Source organism: Muscardinus avellanarius, assembly GCF_963383645.1.
Source record: "Muscardinus avellanarius genome assembly, chromosome: 19".
Taxonomy (NCBI): Eukaryota; Metazoa; Chordata; class Mammalia; order Rodentia; family Gliridae; genus Muscardinus; species Muscardinus avellanarius.
This window is the reverse complement of record NC_137805.1, coordinates 12,070,712-12,082,994: the sequence shown is the minus strand read 5'-3', so window position 1 is coordinate 12,082,994 and position 12,283 is coordinate 12,070,712. Positions and strand designations below refer to the sequence as shown.

Below are 12,283 nucleotides of genomic sequence, written 5' to 3'. Positions count from 1 at the left end.
GCAGAGAGCCTCACTAAGTATCTGAGGCTGGCTTCGAACCTGTGCGATCCTCCTGTCTCAGCCTCCCAAGCGTGGGGATTGCAAGCATGCGCCACCACGCCAGGCTTTTTTATTTTTTATTTTGAAACAGGGTTTCATTAAGTTGCAGAGAACCTCACTGAGTTGCTAAGGCTGGCCACAAACCTGACATCCTCTTGCCTCAGCCTCTCAAATACTGAGATTATAAGCATGAACCCCCATGCCCATTAATGTTCAGAATTTTGATCTGTGACCAGGAGCTTTTACATGGGCAGGTCTTAAATCTGCCCTACAAAGTAACACTTTGAAAGTATATATATGTATGTATGTATGTATGTATGTATGTATGTAAAAGCTGTCTGCCTGCCATGTAGAGAGCTGATTCAAAGTTTTTTTTTTGGTGAGGATAATTTGTGTGTGTGGGGTGGGGTGCTAGGGATTGAACCCAGGGGAGTTTTACCTCTGTTTAACCATCTTGTATTTTTTGTTTTGAAACGAGGTCTCTCAAGGTTGCTGAGAATCTCACTATGTGGCTGAGGCTGTCCTCAAACCTGTGGTCCTCATGTCTTAAAACCTCCTAAGTACTGGGATTACAGGTGTGCCACCACGCCTGGCCTATGAGAATAGCTTTTAGAACCAGCTCGTGGAACACAAGAAAGTGATTTCCTTCTGTAGATGAACCTTGTGTTTTACCTCATGCCACATTACTCTTTCAGGCACCTGCATTATTTACACGAATGCCTCTTGATGGTTTCCAAGAAGGGAATTCTGTCCTCTGAGGATGGAGATTTGTCATCAGTGAGGGCATTCAGGAGAAGCTTTCAGAATAGATGCTTCGTGACATCCTCTGAGCAGCATCGGCGTTTTATAAGGAAGAGCCTGGTCCTTAGGGTGGTGGCTTTGAGGGAGGAGCCCTGAGCTGTATAAGTACATTCCGGGGCCTTTGTTTTGCAATCTGGAGATGGAAACCAGGGCCTCCTGCACGCTAGGCAAGCACTCAACCAATGAGCTACCTCCCTGGCCCTGGGAGTATCTGTTTACAATTCAGATTACCTCATAGGTCAGTGCGGAGTGACACCTGTTTATAAAGATCTGCGTCTGACAAAACCCTCCTGCAGGTGGACGTTTCTGACCTCCCTGGGCCGCCACCAATGTTCACCTTTGCTTGGAAGCCCTGCTGTTGACGTTAACACCGACTGGATGTTTCCATAGGAGTCTTGTTCTGTTCTTTTGTTTTGTTTTGTTTTGTTTTGTTTTTTGGTGTTACTGGGGTTCCTGGAAGCCCTTCTATCTCCGGACTACGCTCCCAGACCTATTTTATATTTTTTATTTGGAAACAGGGTCTCCTAAGCCAGCGCGCACGGCTGGCTCCGAACCTGCGCGATCCTCCTGTCTCTGCCTCCCAAGCGCGGGGATTACAAGCGTGCGCCACCACGCCCGGCTTCTTCTTTACATCTTAAAACTGACAAATGTTGACTTGTCAACTTGGGCAGATTGTGGGAGGCCCTCTTTCCTCTTCAGGGACCAAAAAAAAAAAAAAAAAAAAATCTTGTTTCTGCTTCCCCAGTAACGGGAACGGTGCCCCTGCTCCATTTCATGGACACAGCAACATTTCAAGCATTTTATTTTATTTTTTTTATTTTTATTTTTTGCGGGTCTGGGGATGGAACCCAGGGGCATTCGACCTCCGAGCTACACCTCCTGCCCTATTTTTTATTCTTTATTTTGAAACCGTCTCACTTAGCTGTAGAGGGCCTCACTAAGTAGCAGAGGCTGTCCGCGAACCGTGATCCTCCAGTCTCAGCCTCCCAAATGCTGGGATGACAAGCGTGCGCCTCCACGCCCGGCCTACATTTCAAGCATTTTTAAAGTGCTTATATTTTTCCTTATAGTTGGGGTTAAAGTTGCAAGCCTCCTCGTAGTTAGCTGCTCACATCTAACTTGGCCGAAGTAAACAACCGTGATCAGAATAGCAGTGTTGCCATAGCAACCAAGAGCCAATCCGACCGCTGGCTTTTCCTGCCCGCTCACAAGGGCTCCTTGACGTCTAGCCAGGATGTGAAGCACATCCGCAGAAACCTCTTGTGAGTAATGAAAGTTTAAAAACCATTTGGGGAGAGACTTGTCGGTGGTGTTGTTACTGCGGATTCAATCTAGGGGCCGTCTGCCTATGAGCTGCAAACACCCCCCTCGGCCTTTTTATTTATATATTTTTCTTTTATTTTGAAGCAGAGTCTCACTTGTTGAGTGTCTTGTTAAGTTGCTGAGGCCGGCCTCAGACCTGCAGTCCTCCTGACACAGCCTCCCACGTACTTGGTTTATAGTGCAGAGGCCCAGCTAGGGGAAAACATTTTTATTTATTTTGTTACAACAAAAGCACATCATAGTCTCACATTATAATGTAAATCATAGCGGTAGTTGCACATGCGCACACACACGCACTTGGCAGGCTTTCCCCGGGCTCCCTCCCCATCCTCCCTTCCCCATACTTGAGATGGGCTCCTAACATCATGGAGGCGATTCCTTCGCTGGCCCTCTCTCTCCCTACCCCTTCCCAGACACCCCCTCCCTGGCTCTGCTGGAGCTTCTCTTCCACGACCTGAAGTCTGCGATCCGATTACTCCCCGGCTTCCACGTTGAGAGAAAATATATGACCCTTCGCTTTCTGAGACTGGCTAATCTCACGTAGTATAATGTTCTCCTGGTCCAGCCACTTTCCTGCAGATGACGTTATTTTGTTCTTTATTGCTGAGTAGAATTCCATTGTGTGTCTGTCCCACAATTTTGTAATCCATCCATCACAATTTTGTAATCCGTCCATCTGTGGATGGACACTAGGTTGGCTCTATAATTTGGTTGTTGTGAATTACGTGTCTATGAACATGGTCATGCACATATTACTGTAGTATTTCAGTCCCTTTGGAAAGATCTCCAGGAGTGGTCTAGCTGGAGAGAAAGCCATTGGGGGCGGGTATTGAGGCTGGAACCCAGGGGCATTCGACCTCCGAGCTACATCCCAGCCCTATTTTTTATTCTTTATTTTGAAACAGGATCTCACAGGCCGGGCGTGGTGGCGCACGCTTGTAATCCCCGCGCTTGGGAGGCTGAGACAGGAGGATCACACAGGTTTAAAGCCAGCCTCAGCTACTTAGTGAGGCTCTCAGCAACTTAGTGAGACCCTGTCTCCAAATAAAATGTAAAATAGGTCTGGGAGGATAGCCCGGAGGTAGAAAGCCTCTGGGTTCCACCCCCAGTACCACCAAAAAAAAAAATAAATAAATAAAAAAAAAAAAGAAACAGGGTCTCACTGAATTGCAAAGGGCCTCACTAAATAGCTGAAGCTGTCCTTGAACTGTGATCCTCCTGTCTCAGCCTCCCAAACGCTGGGATTACAAGCGTGTGCCACTAGGCCTGGCAAGAAAGCCATTTTTAAAGGATTGTTTTGTTTCAGTGAGGCCCCAAACTCCAAACGACCCCTGGAGGCAGCTGTCATTCCTGTTCCCTGGTCTTGAGAGCCTCCCTCCCTCCCCTCCAGTGCAGAGGTGCCCACGAGCTGTCCCCAGCACACGGCAGGTCTGGGGATTGTACTTCTTCCTGCAGCTCTAGCTGTTCTCGTCCAGAAGAACTGGGCCTGGCAGCTCCCCGGGGCTTTTCTAGGTACCAAGGGCTCCAGTTGTGATCGGTCAGGGCTGGCACACAGTGGTGGTGCATGCATTTTGCACGGACGAGGCCCTGGATTCAGTCACCAACACCACAAAAGTAAATAAATTCTGATCCTTTGACTTGGTTACTCTTTGGTGACAAAATGCAGGACCAGGATTTTTATTTTTATTTTTTTTATTTTTTTGGTGGTACTGGGGTTCCTGGAAGCCCTTCTACCTCCGGGCTACACTCCCAGACCTATTTTTGCATTTTTATTTGGAAACAGGGTCTCCTAAGCCAGCGCGCGGGGCTAGCTTCGAACCTGCGCGATCCTCCTGTCTCTGCCTCCCAAGCGCGGGGATTACAAGCGTGCGCCACCACGCCCGGCTTGGACCAGGATTTTTAAACTGAAGCTTCGGTCTCATACCAAAGGAGAGAAGTTTTCAATGTTCGTATGATCTAAGCCAGAAATTCCTGAACTTGTGTTATCTGAATCATCTAGGGAGGTCCTGGGGCTCCCTGCCTGGTCCATCACGGTCAACACGGGAACCTGTCGCTGCTTCTCATTCTGAAACTACAGCCTTAGGAAGATCATATGAGTTAAGAAAATTAATAAGCACATGTGTGCCCTTGTGTTCCAACTGCCAGGCCCTTTACCCAGTGATCCTAGAGACGCGTCTTGGTTGTTTTATCTGGAATAAGATTCAGGAAAACCTCGAGCCTTCCCTGTTCTTGGACACACTGTGCAGCCCGTGACTTCTTTATCAAATGGAGTTGAATCACAGTATGATGCTGTGAGGGTGCTTCGGCTTGAGAAAATTTGTCATCAAAACAAAAACAAAAGCCAGACGTGGTGACGCACACTTGTAATCCCAGGATTTGGGAGGCTGAGACAGGAGGATCACAGTTCGAGGCCAGCCTCAGCTACTTCGTGAGGCCCTCCGCAACTTAATGAGGCTTTTTTCAAAATAAAGAATAACAAATAGGACAGGGGGTAAAGTTCAGAGGTAACTGCCCCTGGATTCAATCTCCAGCATCAAAACAAAAACAAAAACAGGTCTCCTTAGGCCTCTATTTCTTACTCACATTCTTTTTATCTCATTCCTTGTAAGAGACTGAAGTAATATATTCCTGAGATTAATCACAGAAAAGTTAGGCACATTTTGTATGCCATTAAAAGATAAGCTGAGTGTGGTGGTGCACGCTTGTAATTCCAGTACTTGGGAGGCTAAGACTGGAGGACTGGAGGATTGCAGGTTCGAGGCTAGCCTCAGCTATTGAGTGAGGCCCTCCACAACTTGGTGAGATTCTGTCTCAAAATAAAGATTTTATATATATATATAATCACTTGTGGTGTAGCTTGCACCCAGGTTCAATCCCCATTATCACACACACAAAAAAAGGTAAGACAAAAACGTATGAGCCGGGCGTGGTGGCGCACGCTTGTAATCCCCGTGCTTGGGAGGCCGAGAAAGGAGGATCGCGCAGGTTCGAAGCCAGCCTTGGCTGGTTTAAGAGACCCTGCTTCCAAATAAAATATAAAATAGGTCTGGGAGTGCAGCCCGGAGGTAGAAGACCCCTGGGTTCCAACTAGTACCACCAAAAAAAAAAAAAAAAAAGCCAGGCGTGGTGGCACACGCTTGTAATCCCCGCGCTTGGGAGGCAGACAGGAGGATCGCGCAGGTTCGAAGCCAGCCGCGCGCGCTGGCTTAGGAGACCCTGTTTCCAAATAAAAATGTAAAAATAGGCCTGGGAGTGTAGCCTGGAGGTAGAAGGGCTTCCAGGAACCCCAGTACCACCACCAAAAAAAAAAAAAAAAAAAGTAAAAAAGAAAGAAAGAATGTGGGGAAAAAAACAATAGAATAGAAAAATGGGAAAAAATAGAAATAAGCGGTTCCCAGAACAGGGAACCCAGAGGGTCTGTGAGTGTGTGACAAGCAGCTGTGCGGTACTACAGCCCGGGAGGCACAAGCCCAAATAGGTGGTGCAGTTCGGATTGTCTGACAATATCAGGCTTTGGCAAAGATGGGGAGAAACGGGAAAGGCCGGCACTGCTGGTGGCAGGAAATTGGCACAGCCCCTTGGAGAGGGACTTGGCTGCGTCTGGGAAAATGGAAAGTGCAGGTTCCTTTTGACTCAGTAATTTCACTTCTGGATGTGTTTCCAGAAGAAGCCCGGCACATGTGCACAGCAGGTGTGTGTCAGCAAGCTACCGAGGCCTTGTTTGTGAAAATCCGGGTTTAACCTACATGTCCATGAGTGAGGAAGGGATGAAAAATGATAGTATCTTCCTTCTTTCCTCCTCCTCCACCACCTCCTCCTCCTCCTCCTCCTCCTCCTCCTCCTCTTCCTCTTCCTCCTCCTTTTGTGGAACTAGGGATTAAACCAAGGGTTGCTTTACCACTAAGCTACATCCCCAGCCAATTTTTTTTTGAAACAAGGTCTCAGCTGGACACAGTGGTACACACCTGTAATCCCAGTACTTGGGAGACTGAGACAAGAGGATGGCAGGTTCGAGGACAGCCTCAGCAAGTAGTAAGATCCTCGGCAACCTAGTGAGAGCCTGTTTTCAAATAAGAAAATCAGGCTAGAGGTGTAGCTCGAAGGTAGAAGGCCTCTGGGTTCAATCCCTAGTACCACAAAAATAAATAAATAATTAGGGCTAGAGGTGTAGCTTGGTGTTAGAACACCCCTGAGTTCAATCCCTAGTACCAACAAAACAACAACCACACAAAACCCAGGTTCTCACTAAGTTACCACACACTGGCCTGGAACCCGTGATCCTCCATTCTCGCCCTCCCAAGTACTGGGATTACAGGCACGTGCCACCACGCTGGGCTTTCATAGGACGTTTCTATATTAGAATAGTATAAAGCAAATCTCTATATGTCAACAGTGACTAGAAGTAAAAAATTGCAAAGTCAGATACAAAACTGTGTACATTGAAAGCAGGATGCAAAAATAGAGATACTGCACTTGACCTCAGCCAAAAGGCTGAGAAGCGATAAAACTTTATATAGAGAAAGTAAAAAAAAAAAAAAAGAAATTAAGCAAGATGCAAAACCTCTCGTGTGTGCGTATGCGTGCGTATGTGTGTGATGTAAAACAGGCTGGAAGGAAAGAAATGTGACTCTGTGAAGAAGTAGTTAACTTTACTTGGAATATTTAATAAGAAAAAAGATGTGAAACAAGTGTGTTTATGTTAATGGTCAATTTGGGGAGCTGCGAGTTTAGATGTTTTAGTTTTTCTTTCTTTCTTTCTTTTTTTTTTTTTTTTGGTGGTACTAGTTGGAACCCAGGGGTCTTCTACCTCCGGGCTGCACTCCCAGACCTATTTTATATTTTATTTGGAAGCACTGGGGTTCCTGGAAGCCCTTCTACCTCCAGGCTACCTCCCAGATCTTTTTTATTTTTGGAAACAGGGTCTCTTAAGCCAGCGCGGCTGGCTTCGAACCTGTGCGATCCTCCTGTCTCTGCCTCCCAAGCGCGGGGATTACAAGCGTGCGCCACCATGCCCGGCTAGCTTTTCTTTTTTTGCGGTACTGGGGATTGAATCCAGGGGCATTCTACCTTTGAGCTATACCCTGGCCCTATTTTTTATTCTTTATTTTGAAACAGGGTCTCACTGAGTTGCAGAGGGCCTCACTAAGTAGCTGAGGCTGGCCACGAACCTGTGACCCTCCTGTCTCAACCTCCCCAATGCTGGGATTACAAGCGTCCGCCACCACGCCCAGCAAGATATTTTCATTTTCTATAACTTTTAGGACATTTTAATTTCTTAAGAAAAATATAAAGTTTCTAAAGGTAAAATCATAACTTATCAGAACCTTAGCCTCAATGAATCGCCTAGCACCTGACCTGGGGGGCTGTCTTCCATCCACACTGTCTCTGTTTGGGTATTTTCCCAGCATTCTCTGTGCCGGGAAGGGCCTCTCAGAGACCCCAGTTCCCTGTGCGATGCTTCTGCTTGTCATTAGGATGAAGGGTGACATATATGCCACTCACCCCCCCCCCCGCCCCCGCCGCGATTCATTCAGTTTAGCTTTCAGATGTAAACAAGTATGGACCGAGACTGGCTTCAAAAGCACCAGACAACACCATCCATCCTTTTGAAGTGTTAATTTGGATTACATTATCTTGATAGCCACCTACCCTCTTTTTATGAGTATGTGGTTTTTTGTCCTTTGAAAGGCACAGTTGCAGATTGTAGAATGTATAAACCAGGGTGACAGGGTTGCAGGAAAAGGAGGCTTAAGCTTCTTGATGTTTTTGTCATTAATTTCATTATCAATAAGACAGGATATGAGGTGCTTTAGGACGCCGGTTCTGATGTTATTACACCGCAGGGTGGGGAGAGACTGAGGAGCCAGATGCAGCCAGACTGAGGTATTTAAGGAATCTTTAAAAAGATTCTATAGAGATAAAGCTTTTATAGGGACCATTTTTGATTCATGATTAGCATAATATAGTTTTATTTTTTTAACTTGTTTTCTGTTTTTAAGTTTAAAGGGTTTTGGTTTTTTTTTTTTTTTTTCGGGTCTGGGGATGGAACCCAGGGGCATTTGACATCCGAGCTACACCCCCTGCCCTATTTTTTATTCTATATTTTGGAACCGGGTCTCACTAAGTAGCTGAGGCTGTCGGCGAACCGCGATCCTCCAGGTCTCAGCCTCCCAAATGCTGGGATTACAAATGTGCGCCACCACGCCCGGCCCTAAAGTTATTTTTTTAGGAAACCAAGGAGAACATTTTTTTCTGAAGTTGAGGGGGGGATTACTCACCAGTTATGCCCCGCGGTAGGCGCCATTATACCATTTTTGAACTTTATTTTGGTGGAAGCTTCTCCAGCTTTATCTCTTACTTCTTTCTTATTTATTTATTTATTTTACTATTTTCTTATTACTTTCTTACTTCTTTCTTTTATTACTTTTCTTTTACTTCTTTTCTTACGAATTTTCTTACTACTTCTTTTTTACTTCAATCCTTTCAGGATTTGTTACAATCTTTATAGTCATGTAAACAGGAACTTCAAGGACAGAAAAAGGTTTTTAACAGACTTTAGGGCAGGGTGCCAGACATTTAAATAATCATAGAAAGTGTGCTTTGTCTCATCACAAGGCCAGCTTGAACTTAATCTTATATATTGGCCCAAACTAAGGTCAGTTTGAACTTAATCTTTGGCCCAAACTTTATCCTTGAGAAAAAAAGTCTTTGCTGCCTGAGTCTCTCACAAGCCGCTGCCCATCAGTTTTAGTTATAACGCTTATACATAAAATTCCAATTATACATATTGATCCAAATAATCCTAAAATAATTTTTTGAAGAAGGAAATGCTAGACACACTTCATGGGGGGATCTCCGCCTTTGCGGGTCCCCTGATCGAGCTTTGTCAAGATCTGCAGGAGATGCTGTAGCAGCTTACAGTAAGATACAGTCCTACAGGTAATGCGGACTAATCCTTTGTTGTTTCGTGCCCCTGAGATTAGTGCTTGCTTGTTATGCAGCATAACCTAGCCCATTCTGACTGATACTGAAAGCTCACTGAGGAAGTCACAGCTGAAAAGAGACATAAGGAGGCGAGGGAACCAATCCTGGAGAACGTGGAGCAAGCGTGCTGCCTGCGGAGGAACTGCCAGGGCAGAGTTCTGAGGAGGAGCTTGCCGGGTGTCTTCGGGGGTCGGGTGGGAAGCCAGGTGTCTCAATGTGGTGATGCAGACAGAGGCGAGAGCGCCAGCTAGACTTCCAGGCGGCCTCACAGGGCTGGGCTGGAGGCGGCACTGAGTCTTGTCCATCCAGTTCTCCCAGAGTATGGATGGGGCAGCAAGGGTAAGAGGGACAGGAAAGAGCATGGAGGACAAGGCCAGGTCCGGAGCGGGCCCTGGTCTGCGGCCACAGCCCCTCACGGGCTTTAGACGGCAGCGTCGCTTCGGGAAGCGACTGCCAGGGGCCGGGGGTGGCCTGAGGTCTGACTCCTGTCATATAGCCATGAGTGGTGCGGCAGAAGTTTCTAGTAAATGACTGCGGATGACCAGAACCTACCCCCAGCCCACCAAGCCCCCACTCAGCTTGTTCTCGTCCTGCAACCTTCTAGAGCCACACAGAGGCAGGGAGCCTCCGAGGCGGCCAGGCCTGGGAACCGAGGAGTGTGCCACGCTGCACCCCAAACGGGCAGCTCCTCACCAAAAAGCTCGGGAGGGGATGCAGAAAGCACACACCCCTTCTTTGTTTAGAGCCTCACGCTTTCCCCAGCTTTTTATAGCTAAGTCTTAGATTCTCCCGGCTCTGTGCAGCCTGGGAACCACAGATCCTCCTAATGAGCTGTTGCTAGTAAGTGGAACCGGGGAAGGGTAGTGTGGGCGCTGTTGATACAGACGCATGAAAGCGCACATTTAGAAAGAACTCTAAATTTCAGACCTACTTAGCATAAACGTAAAGCTGAAGGCTAACATGTTTCACAGAGATAAATCCCTGCGCGCACTCACTCACCACAGAAGCAGCCGTGGAGAATTCTCTGGAAGAATCCCCCATTAGACCTCTGGGTTTCTAAGGGCCAGCGGCATCGTTCCCAGGATGCAACCATAAAGCTCTGTGCTCACTGGTTGTCCTGCCTTAATGAGTTCAAACGATCACCCATAACTCCTAAAGATAGAAAATAGTTTTGTCTTTATAAGAATCTCAACCATGTATATGCTATGAGCAAAAAAAAAAATTTTTTTTGTGGTACTGGGGTTCCTGGAAACCCTTCTACCTCCGGGCTACACTCCGAGACCTATTTTATATTTTTTAAAATTTGGAAACAGGGTCTCTTAAGCCAGCGTGCCTGGCTTCGAACCTGCGCGATCCTCCTATCTCCGCCTCCCAAGCGCAGGGATTACAAGCGTGCGCCACCACGCCCGGCATCTACAAGAAAAATTTAACAAATGACGCTCTGATAAATAGGTTCCTTGGAAACAATGCATGCAGGAGCATCGTGTTGTCAAGCCCGCCCTCCTTTTTTTTTTTTTCCTAAATTTCTAAAGAAATCCTACTCATGGTGGAAAGCATGTTGACATATGAAAGGAAGCCCCAGCCAGTGTAGACATCGCCAGAATCCTTGGGAACCAGGCCTTCGCTAAGAGGATGGGTGGGGGCCATCTCAGGGACGTGCAGGCAGGGAGGGATGCGCGCACGGTGGGTGCCGGTGAGAAGCATGCTGTGCGGTGAAGCGCGCCTATTGCAAAGGCGCCTGGGGAGACTGAGGCAGAGCGGCGCTCCGCAGCGCAGTGAGATCCAGCACTCACTCCCTGCCCTTTCCAGAAGTCTGCCCCATGAGTCTGAACTCCTCTTTGGGTTTGGGGGGCACTGGCCGTGGCACTGTGCAGACACCGACACCAGAGCTTCCCCAGACCCTGCCCCGAGGAGACATCACTGCCCCTACAAGCCTGGGATGTATCAGCAGGTGGAATAAGGCGGGCTGTGGACACTGCCAAGCAGGAATGACACAGTTCAGTCTATAACACAATGGAAGCATAACTGTTTCACGACATTTTTGACACAGTGTGCTACCATCTGATGATGAAATAACTGTAACCCATTGGTGACAAGGTCCCAAGGGCCGCTGCTAAGGTTGTGGTTTTATGCCTATACTCTTCCTAGAAGGAAATGCTTAATATCAGGCAGGGGCTAAGTGAAAAGAAAGATGAGATTTTTTTTTTTCCCATTCAAATCCCCAGCCCCCTGAATTGCCACGCAGGGTCCTCAGGTTAAGAACCCCAATACATGCAAGAAAACTGTTCTGGTTGTTAAGCAAGAAAGTGGACCAACCCAAGGATGGTGGGAACAGATTCTGAAGTCCCTGATCCCGCCAACTGCCAGTTCCACGGGAACAGCGAGTGTGTCGATCTGAAAGAGACATCATCTGCTCTTGGCTTGCTTTGGGATATTTTTGATTGTGTGCTTAAGAATGGGAATGTGTTTTGTCTTGCAGACAGCAGTAACCTAAGTACTGAACAGAAAATCTCCTGTACCGCTGAGACCGCCCAGGACTGGCTCGACTCTCCTGTGAACGACCAGTCAGAGACCACGGAAGAGGACGACGGGCTTCGGAAATCCCTGGATAGATTCTACGAAGAGTTTGGCTGTCTGCAGCCGGCCTCTGGGAATCCGCTTTCTGCAGCTGTCTACAAGTGCCTGTCTCAGAAAATTGCTGAACTGAGGGGCCAGGAGAGCCAAGAGTACACCCTCCGCACTTTCCAGATGGCCCGGGTCATCTTCAGCCGGGACGGCTGCTCGGCCTTGCAGAGGCATTCCAGGGACGCCCGCTTCTACCCCCTGGAGGAAGGGACTGCATCTCTGGATAACGAAGAGCCCACCCCAGGGCTTTCAAAAGATGTCATTCGGTTCCTCTTGCAGCAGAATGTGATAAAAGACCCGTGACTGGTGCTGGTGGTGAGGGCAGGCGGCTTGGAGGCAAAGCGCCGTGGCCACGATGTCGGGGCACCTTGGCCCTCTGGGGTCTCTTGCCAACCCCATGTACTCAGCCCCAGCCTCATGCTTTACGTTAAGGGTTGGCCCCTGCCACCTGCTGCGGAAAGCAGTCAGCCTGCGTGGAGATCCCCACGGCCACCTCATGCCCCGTCACCCT

The 12,283-nt window shown here is 47.8% G+C and overlaps 1 protein-coding gene across 1 annotated transcript in view; it reads left to right on the top strand.

The window, feature by feature from the left end:
• SHLD1 (shieldin complex subunit 1) overlaps positions 1-12,075 on the top strand; it is a gene marked incomplete at both ends in the record, with an annotated part of 85,432 nt that extends 73,357 nt beyond the window's left edge. The window contains one exon of the mRNA XM_080716679.1: positions 11,627-12,075. Within this exon, the coding sequence (XP_080572805.1) occupies positions 11,627-12,075 (449 nt within the window). The remainder of the gene's footprint in view (positions 1-11,626) is intronic.
• Between the last annotated feature and the right edge of the window lie 208 nt (positions 12,076-12,283).